The 20521-nt window shown below is 35.3% G+C and overlaps 1 protein-coding gene across 3 annotated transcripts in view; it reads left to right on the top strand.

Annotated features, from left to right (window-relative positions):
* Positions 1-13380, top strand: part of LOC115210952 — a 157602-nt gene extending 144222 nt beyond the window's left edge. For all 3 annotated transcript variants that reach the window (XM_029779749.2, XM_036502202.1, XM_029779748.2), the window contains 5 exons: positions 1433-1677; positions 2400-2551; positions 3405-3535; positions 5055-5135; positions 6940-13380. In XM_029779749.2, the coding sequence (XP_029635609.1) occupies positions 1433-1677; positions 2400-2551; positions 3405-3535; positions 5055-5135; positions 6940-6987 (657 nt within the window). In that variant the 3' untranslated portion in view covers positions 6988-13380. The remainder of the gene's footprint in view (positions 1-1432; positions 1678-2399; positions 2552-3404; positions 3536-5054; positions 5136-6939) is intronic.
* Positions 13381-20521: the final 7141 nt, after the last annotated feature.

Here is a 20521-nt window from a genome sequence, read left to right as displayed (position 1 = left end):
TTCGCAAAGTTATGGTATTACATTCAGTTTTAATAAAAAAACTTGTAAGTTCACAAATTTTTGGAGTTCTTTTAAAATTTGAACTTTCAACTGTTAGTATATAACAAATCCTTATCCAGACCTGATCCCAATGCTGGATGTTTGAGAACCAAATGAAGGGCAGATTTTCAATCCTGGGATCATCCCAATTCCAAAAAGGTATAATATGTCTATGTAGAGCAAATGTAGACTGAGATACAGGGGCCCCAGACGGACGGACAGACAAAGTTTTAATATTATTTTAATAGGTGGGCAATAGCAAAATTGATAAAATATAACATCAGATGTCTTGCAATGTTTCTATCACTTTATGCCCTGAGTTTAAATTCCTGTCCAGGTCAACAGATTAATAAAATAAATAGCTGTTAATTACTTGGTAAATATTATTGACACTATGAAGTTTATTAGAACTAATAAAAATAGTTTAAAATATATTTTTTAAATGAGTATTTGTAGTTTGCTTGTTGATGTGAATTTCACTATTTATTCTGCACTGTACACAGGACAAAGACAGTGTAGCTCTTACTAGTTCAGTTTTCATGTGGAGGTACACTTTATCTGACTAAATATAGATAGGACACTGCGGAAGTGAGAAAGCATGTGCAAAAATACTTAGTGATTGCTGCATTCAACATCTTGCAATATTGTTCGGTTGTTGTTACAGTTTTTTTTTTCCTTCTTTTTAACTATTTTTATTGATTCTAGTCAATGGGTTGTAGCCATTCTGGGGCACCATCTTCAAGGTGTCAGTAATATTGTCACAGTAATCAACAGCTATTTATTTTATCAATCTGACAACCTGAACAGGAATTTAAATTGTAGCCTACTTGATATAAAAGTAAATGAAATACAGGCGTAGGAGTGTCTGTGTGGTAAGTAGTTTGCTTACGAACCATATGGTTCTGGGTTCAGTCCCACTGCGTGGCACCTTGGGTAAGTGTCTTCTACTATAGCCTCGGGCCGACCAAAGCCTTGTGAGTGGATTTGGTAGACGGAAACTGAAAGAAGCCCATCGTATATATGTGTGTATGTATATGTATGTGCGTGTCTGTGTTTGTCCCCCCAACATCGCTTGACAACTGATGGTGGTGTGTTTACGTCCCCGTAACTTAGCGGTTCGGCAAAAAAGAGACCGATAAAATAAGTACTAGGCTTACAAAGAATAAGTCCTGGGGTCGATTTGATTGACTAAAGGCGGTGCTCCAGCATGGCCACAGTCACATGACTGAAACAAGTAAAAGAGTAAAGAGTAATATACTGATTAACGTGTCTGATGTTTTTTTACTCTTTTTGTACTGATGGGCCCTTGTAGCCAATAAAATATAGTATTATTTAACTGTGTTTAAAACTGTATTGTTTTAAAATAATTATTCTTACTTTGTCTTGATTACAGGGTGAAGTAGAAGCTGTAGAAGTCCTCGTAAAGTTGGGCGCTAACCTAGAAAAATATACGACAAACAAAGAAACGGCGTTAATAAAGTCTGTCTTGAGTGGCAATATTCACATAGTGAAATTACTACTGGACCATGGTGCTAATATTGGTTTTCAAAACAAGGACAACTTGAATTCGTTGGATTTAGCCAGTAAAAATCCAAACCTCAGTGATATAGAGAGCCTTCTTTCCAGCTACAGTGACAAGTAAGTTGTCTTTTGATACTTTAAATTTATATATCCTCAACACTTATTTCCCAAGCCAAGATTTATATATTTTTCTCTATCAGTTTGGAATTCCTTTTTATTAGTTCTTTTGATACCAATCTATTTTGTCCAAAATGTTAGCAGAGACTTTAACTAGTCTATGTTTGCAAGTGTGAAATTTACTAAGTATCAGATGGTGGTGTTAAACCAAGCTGTGTGTTAGTTCCATTGTATCCTAACACTGGTTCTAACTGTAGCTAGCATGTAGTATTCTGCATACTACAGGTTGTCAGTTTACTTTAAACTGATCTTGTGCAGACGATCCAGCCCCAGATAGAACTTGCCTTGTTCATAATGTTCTAAGCTTCGTAACCTAGTAATTGCTCAAGGGAGGTAATTCTTACAGCAGTTTTTTTTTTAGTTTATTTGTTTATTTTACAAGAGATTTGATAACTCCTCCAACTTGTTACTTATCTTTTCTATTTAATTGCTGTGAACTATCGAGACGCAGCCCGTGCTGGAGCACCAGTACCAAACTGCAGATTAAATAGTGAGAAAGAACTTTTCTAGCTACATAGATATCAAGCAATGTTATTTTAAGTCTTTAGCAGTACTCCTACCTCTTTATTAACTTCACTTTTAAGCCAACAAAATTTAACACATTTAAGTCCAGCACCCTCTTGATATGATATAATTATGTTATTTTATTTTTTTTTTTCCAGGATTTCTAGCCAAATGAATCAGTGCATTAAGAACTGGCTTGGTGAACAGAACACACTATTGGAAGAGGTTTTTCCTCTACAGTGTATGTCTCTTGCTAAAAGCCGAAAAATCCAAATTTCCTTTCGTCACATTGTAAAGGAATGTACTTACTGTAAGTTGTTCAACTGTTTGTATATTTGTTGTTTGTTGTATAGTTTGAGGTCAGCTCTGATTGAGTGTCATAAACATTTATGAAATGTCAGTAGACAATCAATCAAGTAGGTATAGTTCAGATCTATTCATTAAATATCTGAGGTAACTACATAGAGTTATTTATTTACTTCATTGTTAGTGTAGGTGTTAATATTAAGTAAAGGGGTGGTTAATAGCAGTAGCTTTAGACCATTGGACAAAAAATACCTTGAAGTATTTGTTTCTGCTTTGTACATTTTAGATTAAAATCCCATCAAGGTCATTGTTTTCATCAGTCCTTCAGAATTGATACAAATTTCGTCTGGTAAGTCTTGTGGCTTAGTGGTTAGGGTTTGGAATGTGGTTTCAATTCCTGGACCAAGCTATGTGTTGTGTTCTTCAGCAAATCACTTCATTTCATGTTTCTCCAGTCCACTCAACTGGCAAAAACAAGTATTCCTGTGACAGACTGGTGTCCCATCCAGTGGGGAATACATATGCCACAGAAATCAACAATCTAGCCCTATTGGTCTAAATGGCTTAGGAAGGAGCTAGTTTTGTGATAAACAGGTGCCAAGCTGTACTAGGAGATTTGTATTGATGACTGCTTTTTGGATACAACACTCTAATGTTACCGCACTGCACTTTAACTGTCACTGATTAATGTCAGTTCATGGTCTCACCAGACATAGGGATGCCAAAGAAAAAGGTATTAAAAAACAAAATGTTTAATTTTGAAAATAAAATAATGTCTTATCGATTTAGCTCACTGTTTTGGAAATGTGTTTATTAATATTGTTTACATTTCGGATTTTCTCTATTTTACTTTGTAGATGAAGGTTACCTTCTGTTTCTGGTCCACGTCAACGATATAGCAGCACTGCAAATTGGTTGCAGGCTAAAAGGAGAATCTGTGGTATCTCAGGTGTGGTTGAATGGTATTTTAGAGAAACAAGTATCCTTGGTAAGTAACATTTAGCTTGTTTTTGAAGTGGGTGGGGGTGTTCTGTTTTCTTCCACTAAAACTTAATTACCAACACAGTGAGGGAGCTCCTATGTGTTGGTTAATCCCCTCAGAAAGAGTAATAATATCAGCTTTAAATTACACCATGCCTGTTTATAAAAGGAAGGACACATTGGATAAGATCCTAGGTACACTCTCTGAATATAAGACTGAATGTTAATTACTGGAATCAGTGATGGCTCATAAATAAAATCAGTTGGGGTGCTGCTTCAGAAGACTTTTAGCTGTTTTAACCCTTTTGTTACTATATTTCTGACCAAAATACACCCCTTATGTGTTTCAATTAATTTCTAACGTAATCATAAATTTAGTCTGGTTTCATTAAACAACTATAACTTTTTTATTTATCAATATATTAACGGGAATTTTGGAAGATAATTTAATGAAATTTTCTCAACCAATTCTATACTATAATTTTTGTCACAAAGTGGCTCTAATTGCAGGTAGATGCAGGTAAATTCAACAAAATATAAAATTATTAAAATTTTGTTCAAACATCGCTATAGAAAATAGGTTATTAGCTAATATTCAATTGGGTATACAAGAAAATTTTACGATAGAATTTGTTATTCTGGGTAACTTTCTGATACCTATAATAATATTTATGGCAAAATAGTCTTAATTTTATTTAAGGTTGTGGGAAACCACAAAGTATCCTTTCTTTCGCTTTGTTTATGTTTAGCGTAATGGTTCGTTTCCGCCGTAATGAGTTCAAATAGACTCATCAGAAAAAGTAAAAAGAAATAGTCTAAGGCTTTACTCTTCTGGGAAAGTCTGTGGCTTGGTCCAGTTTCTTCAGAAAAATCACAGAAAGAAACAGTTTTTAAATTTTCACTCCATTCAGGTGCCAATTCATTTTCTTTATCGCTGTCAGAGCTCTCGGATTCACTGTTTTCACTTTCGGAAAATGAAACATCAGATTCATTATCAAATACCACATGCTTTTTTTTTTTTCAGTCATAGAGTTAGATTTATGAAGGTCTTCAGTAGAAAATCCTTCGAATTCTGACTCGCTGCTTGATATAATGAAATTTGTATCCATTTTTTGTCAGAATTACAAATTTTGAAAACACAATAGGAACAAATTTCGGAAAAAAATCTCCCAAAATTCACGGAATTAAAATTACACTTCGATTTTTGTACAGAACTGTAGTTGAACTCTTTATGAAGTATAATACGTATTTTCACGAATGTTCTAAAGAGATTTGCTCTAATATTCTCATTTAAATATGAATAGGCAAATTCGGGCGGTTTTGGGCGGCTTGGTCACATTAACCAAAATTTTTTTCGGGCGGTTTGGTAACGAAAGGGTTAATATTGTGTACAAGGAAACAAACATGTAAAAAGAATATTTATACATAAATACACACACGTTCATAATGTGTGTGTAAGTGTTCAATCTGTTTTGATCTTTTGTCTGCCTAATGTTTAATGTTGGTTGTGTTCTTTTTTTTCTTAGCCATCAAAGTTTGTGATGTCATTCAGGAATCTCAGGCATGGAGACAACACATTGCTTATTGAAACATACCCTGATGTCAGAGTAAGTTACTTTTTATTCTCACTTCCTACCCCATTCCCCCATCACCAACATACAGATGACATAGAACATATTAGTTTGCTTGAGCTTAATCTCACCAAACTTGATGGCAATTGCTATTGAATTTGAGTCAACAAAGCAGTCTCTGCTTGGCTGCTCTATTCGCAAGAAATAGTTGCCAAATATTTCTGAAATTACACCCTAGTGTCTTCAAAAGGAAGATATTTAAAACTATATTCGATTTTGTGGTATTAGATATGTGATGTTTGAACAAAAGGATAAAATGATTATTAGATTGAATGATTTTTATCATAGGTCTACTCAGAGATAGGCTAGGGCCAAACAACAGCTATACCAACTGAGAAATGTAAAATGGAATGTTCTTTCGTTAGTATCGTGAGCTAAAGCCAAAATGAATTATCTTCTCTAGTCTCAAGCTGACCAATACCTTGTGGGTGAAATTAGTAGACACTTTACTGAAACCCATTATGTATGTGTGTGGATGCAGAGTGTGGTTTAATGATTATGAAGTAGGCTTTGCAACCCCGAGATCTTAGTTTCAATCCCTTTGCATAGCCTTACAGAAGCCTGTTTTAATTATTTCTGTAATTTTAAAAATACTGTACTATCATATACTGTATCACAATCTTTCTTCAGAATTATGTTAAAGTTACACATGTTTATGGAATACTCAGTCACTTGATCACAAAACTTATCCTTATTGTCTAGCAACAGAGATCCACCAGTACCTGATGTATGTGTGTGCATCTGCATAGGTGTAGCTTGGTTGATTGGTTAAGAAGTTTGCTTTCCAATCAGAGGGTCCTGAGTTCAGTCCTACTGTGTGGCATCTTGGGTAAATTCCACTTTCTATAGTCCCAGGTTGACTTCTTTTTTGTATGAAACTTGGTAAATAGAAACTATAGATGTCTGTCTGGTGAATTACACTTGTATAATGCCTATTCTGCTTGAAAATTATGTTAAGTGTACTCGCTGTCTATGGAATACTCTGTTATCGTTAATAAGGCAGCAAGCTGGCAGAATCATTAGCATGCTGAGCAAAATGCTTAACCGTCCTTATGTTCCAAGTTCAAATTCCACCAAGGTCAACTTTGCCTTTCATCTTTTTGGAGGTTGATAAAATAAGTACCAGTTGAGCCTTGAGGTTGATGTAATTGACTTAACCTTCTCCTCTGAATTGAATGCTTTTGTACCAAAATTTTGAAACCATTAATTCAGGAGTGGTTAATTCAGATGATCGATCAACTAAATCCTAATCATCAAAATCAGAGATTTACAATTCTACATATGTGTGTCTTGATATTGTTTTGCAGATTGTTGTTTTAGTTCAGTTTATCATCATCACATCATCTTCTGTATTCCATGTATTAGATATAATTTAACATCAAATATGTCTTTATCTCTTGCTCGTGTATGTGTGTGTGTGTGTGTGAGAGAGAGTTTGAATTGATTCATTTATTTGAAGCTGAGGCTTCACTCTGTCTCTACTCTGAGTCTTACTGTCATTATTCAAAACTGGTACATTCTTGAATAATGAATAAATCATCATCATCATTTAAGGTCCATTGTCCATGCTGGCATGGATTGGAGGGCTGCACCAAACTCCAGTCTAATTTGGCATTGTTTCTATGGCCTGGTGCCCTTCTTAATGCCAACCACTTTACAGAGTGCTGGGTGCTTTTACATAGTTTCACAGACTTTTTTACATTATGCATTATGAATTAAATGCATATATGTATAGTATATCTGTATCATAACTATTCTCTTTTTTTCTTTTTCTTTTCAGATAACATTATTAATATGTGCATATAAAATTAGAATGAATACTGGATGAAAATGGTTGTGGTGTCAGTAAGAAAATGTTCAAAATGTAGGAAAAAAACCAGGTGAAATGTAAAGAAGTAAAGCTACAAAGAGGAGGACAGTTATCAGAAAAGTGAGATGTGGAAACATAAAGTAACCTTCGACCCTTTGTCTTTCATATATCTTTATAAAGGAGGAAACATTATTATGATTATTATTATTATCATTATTATTAGCCCCCTAATTTATATTGACTAAGAGACATGGAAAGCAATAAGAATAGACTGGTGTCTAATGAATTCAAGCAGGTTTGTGAACATCCGTTCATTGTATAGTGAGTTAGTGAACTTCACTCCTCCACAACAAGCACCCACCAGTGTTCATTGCGAACAGATCAGCAAATGAAGAGTTCATTTCCACACAGATTTAGCTGAATTATTATTATTATTAATATTATTACTACTACTATTATTATTATTATTGTTATGATTATTACATGGACAGTATCATTTCACCATGGAGTTGTTTCCTGATAATCAGAATTTTTAAAAAAATGAAAAACAAAATAAAAGGAAAAGAGGTTCTGTTCACACCTGGTGGGCGCTGTTGTCGTCGTTGATGCTGTTGCTGCCGCTGTCATTGTCATTATGACCAACTCTGCAATGCCCTCTTTTTTTTGCACCTGGACACAGAGACAATTCATTTGGATTGCTGGAACTACCCACCCCCTCCCACATGTTCCAGCCACAAAAAGAAAAAAAAACAAAATAAAACACACAGGCTAACACTTCAATTTTTTTTTTTCTTTTTTGGGATACACCTCTCACTTTTTCCTACGAAATGTCCTACCTGACTGACTTTTCATATGGTTCCAGCTGACACCCCAGTTTGAAACCTCCAAATCGGAATGTAAGCTAAGCACTGTGTTGGTGTGTTGCCATACCGACTGACTCAACCAATATCTACCTTAAAGCTGATTCATCAGGACTTGATATAAACTGGGTTGCTTCGTGAAACCCTGCTCACTGCTGAGAGCATTACCAAGCTAACAAAGGAAAAGAGACATTATACATCTTCTCAGCAGAGATTGATGTTATATGCTGATGCCTGGCGTGTCATCATTTTGGGAAGGATTGTTTTTTTTTTGTTGTTTTTTTTTTTTAAACCTTCTCACTTACAGAATTTGTTTATTTGTAGCTAATTGCTACTTTAATTATTAATTATTCTGTATTATTTTAATGGCAGTGGATGGCAGAATCAGTAGAGTGCCGGACAAAATGCTTTGCGGTATTTGGTCGCGACCCTGTACACACTGAGTTCAAAATACCACTTGGGCCAACTTTGCCTTTCATCCTCCCAGAGTTGAGGTTGATAAAATAAAGTACCAGCCAAATACTGGGGTCGATTTAATCGATTGTTCCTTTCCCCCCACACTCAAAATGTGAGGCTTTGTGCCTAACTTAGAAATCATCATTATCATTATTATTATTATTTTAGGAGCAGCTGATGGCAGAATCGGTAGAGCACTGGACAAAATGCTTTGCAGTATTTGGTTGCATGCCCTGTACTTTCCGAGTTCTGAAATTTTGCTGGGGTTGACTTTGCCTTTTATCCCTCTGGTAGGGACTAATAAAATTAAAGTACCAGTCATGAATTGAGGAAGGATTCAGATTTAGTCATCTCTGCAGCCTTCCTCCTATCACTTGTGAATTTGTGGCCACGGGGCTAAAGTAAGAAATCATCATCATTATTATTATTTTTTAAATACCACTAATGTGCTGGGGTTAACATAAATTACTGTTTCTGACCCTCCCCCACTCCATACACACACCTAGATTTCTGGCCTTGAGAAATTATTGCTACTATTAGTATAACAGGCCTGGCCCTTTTCTCATTCTCTACTCTCCACTATACACACTTACACACTCCCACTCCCAACATCTACACCCCTCTCCTCTGACTTTGTTTTTGTCCACCCAAACCTCCCGTTCTCTCCCTTTTCTTGACTGTACAGTTTTTGATTCTGCTGCTGCTGCTTTCTGCCGTGTCATCTTCACTTCCATTACTGCTATCATCTTCCTCATCACTCTCATGACTTTATAAAAACAATTCCTTTACAAATTAATCTTTCAAAACAGGCAGAAAAGTTGTTTTTTTTTTTTAAGTAGGGGAAATGAGATTGAGAAAGTCTGTTCATCTTTTCGTCCCTTTTGTTTCTGAAAGTTCTAGTGTACATTGTAACATCATCACCACAACCACCACATTCATAGAACTCTCAGCAGGAATTTCTTGCTTTATATATACACTCACATACACACACACAGTTACTTTCTCTTCTCTTTCTCTTTTCATATTATGGCACATTTACTTTCTTTCCTCAATCGAGTTAAATTCAGAATGACTTAAAATCAACAAATAATAAGCAGTACAAAAGTCTTGACCATTCCAGTTGGTCTTTGAATAATAGTTTCAGGTGATCCTTCCTCTTTTCCCTCCACTTCTTTCCTCAGCTGACAGAAAAATGTTAAATGTCAGAGCATCAAGTTAAATAGTGAAATGCCTCACAGCATTTAGATTGGTAATTGTTGTTGTTATATGTTTGGGAAAGAAGCCAGTCAAATATCATACTAGTGTTGGCTTTTAACTCCTTTCATCTGAGTGGATGCATTTGTAGTATAAGTACCAGTGATACTATTGGGATGATTCAATTCACTACACAAATTTGTCCTTTGCCAATGTGAGATGATGGAAATAAAAATAAATACTGTTATTATTATGAGGATGTCTGACTTGCAGAAGTGTAAGAGCATCATCTCTATATTTTAGCTATCAGTGTTTTGCCACTGGCCTTCTCCACTCTGAAATTAAAGTCTCTCATCATTTCGAAAGTCTTAAAAAACCCTTAACTGCCGGGCCAGCCCCTAAGTAATTAATCATTTCAATACATATCATTGGTTCATCAACGTACTTCTTTATATTGATTATATCAGGTAGGCAAGGCACCGTGCTACCCTCTTCCCCTATATTGAATCTCTCTCTCTCTCTCGATATATATAGTGAATGCAAAAGAAGAGTTTGTGTGTGTACTTTTCTTTCCTCCCTCTATCTAGTCCATCCATACATTCTTTTTTTCCCCTAGAACTCCTTCCTTATGTTTCTCACATTTATCTCTTTCCCTTTTATAATTTTTCTCTCTATTTTCTATTTAGTTTTAATGTAGAGAAATTTAACAAATTATTACTGGCAATTATTTTAATTACATACTGTAATTAGTGCATCGTTTTGGTTAACATCCTCTTTGGTGCTTCCTTCTACTGCTGTTTCTCTTTTGTCATTTTAATCTACCCTATGGATGGGATGTAGATGTAACAGTTGTTCCGCTGTATATAGGAGGCTGTGGTACGTCTAACACCATTATTTGACTTTTAGGTAATTTTTGTGGTGTTGTATACATCCCAGAACTCTAGTTCCCTCCATTTAGGTTGGAACTCAGATACACTAGCTTCACTTATCTGGGAGTGTGGTTTTGATACTCCTCAACATCACTAATGTACCAGGGTGTGACTGATGTGAATGGGATGTGACTGAGGTTATGTAAGGTAGGGTATTGGTTTAGTGGAAGTAAGGTAAAATAATTTTGAGAAAAAGTAGTTGGTTGTGTCATACTTATTGTGTAGGGCAGAAGTGTGTATGATAATGTACTGGATTGTGTCATACTTATTGTGTAGGGCAGAAGCGTGTATGATAATGTACTGGATTGTGAGGGCAGAAGTGGGTGAGGATAACACTGGTTAATGTAGGGCAGGAGCGGGTGGAGAAAACACTTGTGTATGTGTGTGTGTAGGGCAGAAGCAGGTAGGGATAACACAGGTTTGTGTTGGGCTGAGATGGGTGGGGAAAACATATTGGTTTATGTAGGGCAGGGGTATATGGGTGGGGTTTGGTCATTCATGTAGTCTTAGTCAGTTTTCATCACACTGACCTTCAGCATCAAGTTGACCAACAATTGGAGATTAACAGATCAAGTTCTTTAATTACAACATCCTTCTCTCTGTATACTCTAACATGCCGTGTTAGAAATAGCAGCAAAATGGAAAATGGAAATAGCAGCAAAATCTTCCATAAATTACTTTACATCTTTGAAAGGAAAGCAAAAATAAAGAACCGAAACTTGAAAACATTAAAACACTGGTGTGGAGTAGATATTGTGCATGATGAATGTAGCTAAACAATGGCTAGGTAGAAGTGGGACACTTTGGTGGTTGATGTAGAGCAAATGTGGATTCATGTAGATGTGGGACATACCCAATATTTATCTGGCCTGCTGTTGTTCTTGAGTAAGTGGGTTACTAAATATCTCTGATAGCTGGTCCTCATAGAGTAGAATTTACTTAGAGATTAAAAACGTTGTGGGGAACCCATTCCATGAACGATAGTATCTTTCAATGAAGCTTCAATGGATACGTGATAGCTTTGCTGTCATATCAATTAAAGTACAATACTGGACATTTTCTGGGTTTTGTCTTTTCCTTGGGATTGTCAAGAAATTTGAAATTTCAAATGGGTGCAGGTATGGCTGTATAGTTAAGAAGTCCATTTTACTGCCATGTGGTTCTTTGTTCGATCTCACTGGATAACAGTTTGAGTGTCTTCTGCCTTGTGCTCAATCTCTTGTGAGTGGAATTTTGCAAATGGAAACTGTGCAGAATCCTTGTGTGTGTGTATATACTGATTATTTGTCAGCAAGTATGTAGTCTTGGGAAAGAAATAAAGTTGATACTCTTCAAATGAAGTCCTTTGTGATATATATTCTGCCCTAAGTTACAGACACACCCTTGTTATTCTCGTTAGCAATGCAGTGAGCCAGTAATTGCCCATTGGAAACTTGTGACCAATGACAATTGTGATATAAAATAAATTGATATACCAAAAAAAATATTTTTATAAGCTCGGATCTGGAAAGTAAATTTTGAATTGACTGAAATTTCATTTTATGAAGAAAAAAACAACCAGATCTTTATTTCTACTAACGACATAATTGTGCTAGCATTTCTCTGATCACCCTCTTGTCTATTCTTTGTCCCTCTCTCCTCTCTCCCCCATTTTTTCCTTAGTATTTTGGATGAAATTCTCTTGTTCTGCTTGCTTGCCTGTTGTTTCATCCCAATCTCTTCTCCAGGTGCATCATTTCTCTAGAAATTGTTTTACATATATATTTATGTGTGTGTGATAAATACATGCCTTGCAGACTTGTCCTTCTTATTGCATCTGGGATCAACATTTCTTATTTTCCAACTCGTCATAATAAGTTCTTGGGGGATGATCTTGGGATGCAAAAAACATTTTAAAGAAATTTCTACATGTCTCATCTGCTTAAACTCCTTCCTCTCATTTTGTTCTTCTTCACCTTACTTTCTGTACTCGTTCTTTTTCACATAAATACTTTTTCACTCTTCCCTCTTACTCTCTCTCTTGCTCTAAATAACATACTTTAAACACCACCATCATTATCACCAATGTTCCTCCCTGTGAATCTCTTGATCTCCCCCTTCTCACTAAATGTTTCCAACACACTCTCCTTTCTGCTCATAGATGGGTGAGGGCCACACCTGCTCACTAAACTCAGTAGGGCATGGTTCTTCGTAAACTCAACATTTAATTATATTCTAGGGACTTTTTTTTTATTTGTTTGCATCTGTGTGTGGAAGAGGTGCGGTTTGAAAAATAAATTAAATAAAATTGAAGAAGTGAAATACCCATACACATGCATCCATATTATCATCTCCAACTAGACGGCTCCCTTTCTCAGCAAAGATTCAATTTATCTATTAAAAGAACACATTTTACTGTCAAATTCTGAATCAAGAAAACATAAGCAAGTCCCCACCCACTTCCTCTGACTACCCCTTTAAAAAAATCATTGACCAAAACCATTATTTTTTTCCAATAAGTCTTAACTTCTTTGGAATTGAAAACAAGTGAAAAAATATTAAGATATATATAAAAGACAATAATAATAATGATGATAATGATTAAAAAAATTAAAAACACATTCCTTGTGTCTGGACCTCTTTTCCAGCAAAGTCCACCATTACACTTATTTTCTCTCTCTCTCTCTCTCTCACAGACTCCTCACTCCATCTCTCTCTCTCTTTCTCTCTCTTCACCAGCCGATCATCTCTTAATTGTTTTCCCATTCTTCATTTTATTAATTATTATATATATATATATATATATATATGTCTCCCTCACATCCTTTTCCCTCACTCCCTTATTTATTTACTTCAGAACAACATGAAAAAAGAAAGAAAAAAATAAACAACAAAACCAACCAAAAAATATATAAAAAATATAAGCAAAAACAAAAAAAATCTGTTGGCAGGTTTTTAAGGCCTCGAAATAAAGTTGTACATTATTGCAAATATATTGAGTTTGTGTAGATTTACTGCTGCTGCCACCTCCAGGTCTTTGTGTTTTGCCTGATGGTCTATCCGCTTTATTTGTGTTGGTCTGTCTGGTCTATGTGTACCTGTCTAACTGCTTTATGTTTGGTCTATCTGTCTATTTGTGTCAGTTTGTCTATGCAATCTAAGTCTGGTTTGTCTATCCATCTTGTGTGTATGTCTGTCTGCTTGTTTGGATTGTATATCTGTCAGGTCTGTCTTATTACCATCCTACTGTGTACAGTTTTATCATGCCATTTTTGTTTTGCCATATTGTATCTTATGAACACACTCATACATACTACACTACACTATTTCCATTAATAGTTTACACTTCATCTACTGGAAGTTACATAATTTATATACCATATGTATATTGCATGTATGTATATATATATATATATTATATATATATATATATATAAATAAAACTTACTTGGAAGTGGATGTGTGGCGTTCGATCATATAATAACAATGCATATGTTTTATTTATTATTTTGTTATTATATATATATAGATATATATATATACATACATATATATATACTTTATTAAAAAGCAGCAAAAAATATCACAAAAACTGTTACTCAGAGCTGCTTCACTTTCCTGTTCGTTGGACAGTTTTGTTTAGAATGAAACAAAAATAAGGTTATAAGCAAACATATACAGTTAGTTTAATAGATACACATTTGAAAATGGTTTTGTTTCATTGGTCCTTTCAACTAACGATCTTTACAATGACTGGTTGCATGCAATGAACAAATTTCAGTATAAAATCGAAGAATACCTTAAGTCAAAAATAGCTTATCATCATCATCATCATCATCATCATCGTTTAGCGTCCGCTTTCCATGCTAGCATGGGTTGGACGGGTCAACTGGGGTCTGTGAAGCTGGAAGGCTTCGTCAGACCCAGTCAGATCTGGCAGTGTTTCTACGGCTGGATGCCCTTTCTAACGCCAACCACTCCGCGAGTGTAGTGGGTGTTTTTTACGTGCCACCTGCACAGGTGCCAGACAGAGCTGGCGAACGGCCACGAACGGATGGTGCTTTTACGTGTCACCGGCACGGGGCCAGGCGATGCTGGCAACGGACACGAACGGATGGTGCTTTTACGTGCCATTAAATCAAAATCAAATGATTTAAGGTTTTCTTTGATTTTATAATAAGATGATTTTATACCAAAGTTTGTTCATTGTAAAGACCGTTAGTTGAAAGGACCAATGAAACAAAACCATTTTGAAATGTGTATCTATTAAACTAATTGTATATCTTTGCTTATAACCGTATTTTTGTTCCACTCTAAACAAAACTGTCTGACGAACAGGAATGTGAAACTGAGTAACAGTTTTTGTGATATTTTTGCTGCTTTTTAATAAAGCATATTACTCTACCTCTGGTATTCAAGTACTATTTTTTCCACCTTGTTTTGTATTTATGTACTTACTCTGGTATATATATATATATATATATATATATATATATATACATATTGTAATTATGTATACTGTGTGTTTCTGTATTAAGAGATACTTTTATAATATTACATATTTTTTTATATTCTGTATAAGTGTGTGTGCATTATGAATCTGAGAACACAATACACAAGGAAATCAAAGATACTAAGCAAACAAAAAAACAGCACTCTTAAAAAAAAAGGTCACACACATTCAACTAGAAACAAACTACCAAACAAAACTTCCCTTAGTCCCAGTAGATCTATGGTAACATCTACATGCCAGGATCTTGCAGCACTAACCATGCTGTCAGATTCCACCTGTCTCTAACAATTCCTTAGCACTGTTGGGTTGCCATTCAGTGGTTGCATTTTTCCAACATTCTAGATGCAGAAAGAAGTACAGGTGATTCAAGTCAAGAGTACTAGGAAGTCATGTACTGTGATCACATGTTCACACAGGTGCTTGCCAGTCATTAAGCATCATTCCCCATTGTATAGGAGTCGTACTTGATGTCCCTGTGTCCTGCACATAGGCAGTGGACTAAGCTACCTTGAGCTGTTTGGTTGATGTCTCTTTTCAACCTCCTGGAGCTGTTGTTGTCCTGGATTTCCTGGACAACCTCGGCTGACCTGATATTATCTGACTGCTAAGAATTTATTTTTTCTTTTAGCCACGTATAACATTTCTCTGATAGAAGCCTCCAGCTCTTACACGACCTTAAACACAAAGGACCAAGTTATGTTCAAGAAGTTGACAATTTCTGAGTCACTAATTGACTGCTACAGCTACGAGTACAGCTTGCTTTTTCATTTCTTAGGTCTACCATGTTGCTCTGTTTGAGAGAAAAATGAGAGTTAAAATTTGGAGCATGCCAATGCCTGCTAATGTTCAAAAACACACCCTGCACCATGTATTGTATATGTTATGTTTTATTGTGTATGTTCATATGCATATATTATTTCTAGAGGCAAATTGCTCAGTGTTTATTAATGTGCCAATTTGAATTAAAATGTGAAGCACAGTTGTATTTTCATTCATTTTTTTTTTAAGAAAAAAAAAAGCTTTTTAGATATTCTGGAATTTTGTGGGCTTCAATTCACTTTTCTGATGGGACTCTTCAAATTCCCCTTTGCTGTTATGGTGGGAAGATAAGCAATAGTTTTTTTTCTTTCTTTCTTTCTTTCTTTTTTTTATGTAGGGAAAATCTCACATGATAGAGTGGAATCTTACTCAAGATCTGATTTCTCCTCATAATTAACAGAGTTAGGCATTTGACCAGTTCATTTGACTTTCATAAAAATGTAAACACATTTGTATCAACAAATAACTTGTTAAGGGATATTATATGTGTAGCAAAATTTGTACTCTGTCTTTTATCATCTTTAGCTCCTGGTCAGTCTTGATCAAGCAAAGTTATGAAGGGTATTCTAGCCATAACATTCCCACATTTTTTTTTTTTTTTGTGTCTCTAGGGTCTCTGTCTCCTGAGACTGGATCTTCACCTAGTGAGTTCCTCTCCAAAATGAAGGCTTGTGTAAGATTATATTTATAGGAAATTAACATCTGCCTTTCCTTTCCATATCACAAATGTTGTTGGAAGGAAAAGTAAGGACCAAGTCTGCTTTGTACCAGTGTTATTGAAAGCATTGCCATCAGAATAGAAAAGGGAGATACGACAGAGCATTCCAAGCTCTAATTATTCCACTTATCTACTGCCCTGGACTGATACTTTTATCAACCCCAAAGAATGAAAAGCAAAGTTGACCTTGAGATTTGAACTCAAACACAACAGGACCAACATTTTCTTCATTGCTCCAATATCTACCAATTCACTGTTCATTTTGGACTACATTGTCTTATGTATCAATGCTATTTTTTAAAGACAGTGGTTGTGATTTGTGCAAAATTTGCTAGCTATTTCTAGTGGCTCAAACAACCACATGGAGGCCCCAAAGAACTAGGTGTTATATAAATTCATATATGGATGTGTTTAATAATTTATAATTAGGTTGGAAAATACCATTATGAAGTAAGTTTCCAGTTTGTCTGAAGGAAGCAGTTGTTTAAGGATCATTCATAGTTTATAGTTTTAATCCACATATCTCTCAGCTGTTGAAAGCCTAACACTTCTGACACTATAGTGATAGTCACACTGTTTTAAGACTGATAGTTGAGTATGGTGATTCAGTCTTGTGTAAGGGCTATGATATGGCCTTCACCAGCTCACTAAGACTGGTGATATTTGTTAACATCCTTGTTAAAGAAACTTTGAGTTGATGACTAGGAAAAATCTGGGCAGGAAATGTATTCCAAAGGTGGGGGTGACTTCTTAGAGGGCTGGTTGAAGTTATTTCTGTGGGAAATAAGGGCTATAATCTCAACTAGTTACCATTCTACTCTAAAGCAATTCAATCAAAGGTTTCATACACAGTGTTCACTTGGTTCCTACCATGTCTTAAATATATTTCTTAAAATATTTAAAGAATTAACATTTGAATTTGAATATTGTAAAAAAAAAAAAAAAAAAAAATTAGTATTTCACTGCCAGAACTGTTTGTGTTTTCTGAAGCCTCCTACAAAGTCCACGTTACCATCAGTATTTCTTGTATAAAGCCCAAACTTTAAATTGTACTGTAATGTTGGTTATACACCATATTACTCAGTGCAGAGTAACTTCCCCTTCTTTTGACAGTTGTCTTTACAGAAATCTCAATTAATATTTGATTTCATTACTACTGTCTGTTTAAAAAATGCTTAGCGAATGAATATTTTATCTCCTACATTGCAAACTGCAGATGTAGCAATAAGGTTTGACATAACCTGGGACCAGGTTATTTGCTACCAAATAATGTCTTAGCTATATGGCACACAAAATGGTCATGAAAACTCGTGCTTGGAACTGACTTTTATAGTTAAATTTTTTTATAGCAGCCCACCCAAGACTGTCCCTATTTTAGAATGCAAAACTATCCATTTTCAAGTGTATATGTTTAAATCAACTTTGTATGTTATAATTTTAGGGCATGTTTAATAATGACAAAATTATATTAAACCCCTCCACATAAGCAGTGTATTTAATTAGAATTATGCTCATAAAAAGTAACTTAAAAAGAGAAGTCTTTCATTGGGTAGAATGTACACTTAGTATGTCTAGGAATAAGGCATTGATCTTGCAGAATTGAATATCCAGTCTTCTTTCTACCTGTTACAAATTTAAATTAGGACCTAATTTTCCCTATTACTGTAGTCATTTCAACTCAGCATTTAACATGTAGACTGAGAAAATAAGTGCTACATTTCAAAGATAAGAAAAAGAGAAATCCCATTTAAGATCAGGTATGAAATTTATTCTTAATCATCATCATCATCGTTTAACGTCCGTTCTCCATGCTAGCATGGGTTGGACGGTTCGACCGGGGTTCTGGGGAGCCAGAAGGCTGCACCAGGCTCCAGTCTAATCTGGCAATGTTTCTACAGCTGGATGCCCTTCCTAACGCCAACCACTCCGTGAGTATAGTGGGTGCTTTTTACGTGCCACCTGCACAGGTGCCAGGCGAGGCTGGCAACGGCCACGGTCAGATTGGTGTATTTAATGTGCCACCGGCACGGAAGCCAGTCGAGGCGGTGCTGGCATCGGCCACGAGTCGGATAGTGCTTTTTACGTACCACCAGACCAGGGATCCTGGGAACTTGTTATATATTAACTTATTGTGAAGTTGCATAGTTTAGTGGTTAGAGTTTGTGATTTACAAGTGTGTGGTTGGAAGTTTGAATTCTGAACCAGGCTGTGTTGTGTTCTTGAGCAAGACACTTTATTTCATGATGCTCCAGTTCTCTTGGCTGTAGATATGAGTTATAGCATCACTGCTGTTAAGATGTATTGGCCTTTCCCTTGGACAACATTGGTGGTGTGGAGAGGGAAGACTTGTATGCATGGGTGACTGCTGGTCTTTCACAAAACAACCTTGCCCAGACTTGTTCCTCAGAGGGAAACTTTGTAGGTGCAATCCCATAGTCATTCTTGACCAAAGGAGGTCCTAGATATTAACTTATATTGATCAACCCTTCCAAACATGACTTACATACCTTATTCTGCACATGATTGTTCTTATTCTGTTATGGGTAAATTATTAAACATATTCTGACCAGATTTATTTTTTTACCATTTAGTCACAGAATAAAGGGCATGGCCCTTTATTTTTCTATGCCTCTGACATTGATGTGTTTTAGAGAGAAAAATTTAGTGAAGCCAGAGATCTGATCTCAATACTTACAACAGTGAACTTTACTAAAAGATCAGGTGCTGGTGTTAAACTGGATGAAGGGATATGATTTCCCTCTTAAGTATTTATATTGATAAAATCCTGGGACAAGCATTTCATCATATGTTCTGACTGTTTTCCCAGTCCACTGCTCTGAACTGGGACTTTATTTTATTGACTCCTAAATTATCTGAGACAAAGTTAACCTGAGTGGGATTTGAACTGTGAAAGCCAGAACTTAATACTGCATGGCATTTTGTCCTTGACTCTTAACACCTAAAATCAACTTGCATGTAAATCTGTTACTGTCCCCTGCCCACTTAATGTTTGTTAATGAGTCTATATTTGTAGACACTCTTGTTTAAGAAATATTTCTGTTACAACCTTCTATTGAAGAATTAGTTATATGGATTTCTGACCAAGACACAAGATTACTTTTGATAACAATTGGATGAAATGCTTTGTAATATTTAGTTCTGACCTGTCATGTTCTGAGTTCAAATCTCACCAACACCAATGTTATTTTTCATCCTTTATGAGATAATTACCAAAAGGTATAATAGAATAAAAAAATGCAGTATAGTTCTGGTTCTTCCCATTCTGAGTTTAAATCTGGTTGTTGTCTAACTTTCATTCTTCCAGAGTTCATTATAGTACCAGTCAAGCACTTTAAATAACTAATCCCCTCCATTCACATTTCAGAAGATTATTATTATTATTATTATTACTATTAGTGAGTTGTTTCTTCCTTGTGTCTCTGTTAGAAATTATTATTATTATCATTATTGAACTGGCAGAGTCGTTAGCATGACAGTCAAAAATGCTTACTGGCATTTTGTTCATCTTCACATTCTGAGTTCAAATTCTGTCAAGGTCAACTTTACCTTTCATCCTTTTGGGGTTGATAAAATAAGTACAAGTTGAGCATTAGGGTTTATGTAATTTATGTATGCTCTCCTTGAAATTGTTGGCCTTGTGGCAAAATTTGAAACAATTATTATTAATAATAAATTGCTTTATAAATAACTGTTTGTTAGTGTTGATGACACTAACTTGAAGTTATTAATTGTTACCATGTTACTGTTGATTATTAAGTTATGAGCAAGACCTCAACTGAACATTGTTATTCATTCCATGGAATTCAGTTATGACAAACCTATCACTTTCCTTTTGTTAAAACTGTTAAAATGACAACAGATCTTTACCATGAAACTACAGATGTGTTAATAGTGCTGTGATCTAAACTTAAAGATATGTTAAACAGTGGAGCTTTGGTCTAAACCCCCAGATGTGTTAAATTTCAAGGTTTTAACTTAAACTAACAATTATGTTAAATTATTGACTAACTGATGTGTTGAAAAATAGGGCATTGTCCTGAAACTACAGATGAGTAAAATTATA

This window comes from Octopus sinensis, linkage group LG4, assembly GCF_006345805.1.
Source record: "Octopus sinensis linkage group LG4, ASM634580v1, whole genome shotgun sequence".
In the NCBI taxonomy this organism is placed as follows: Eukaryota; Metazoa; Mollusca; class Cephalopoda; order Octopoda; family Octopodidae; genus Octopus; species Octopus sinensis.
This window is presented reverse-complemented; position numbering and strand designations above follow the sequence as displayed.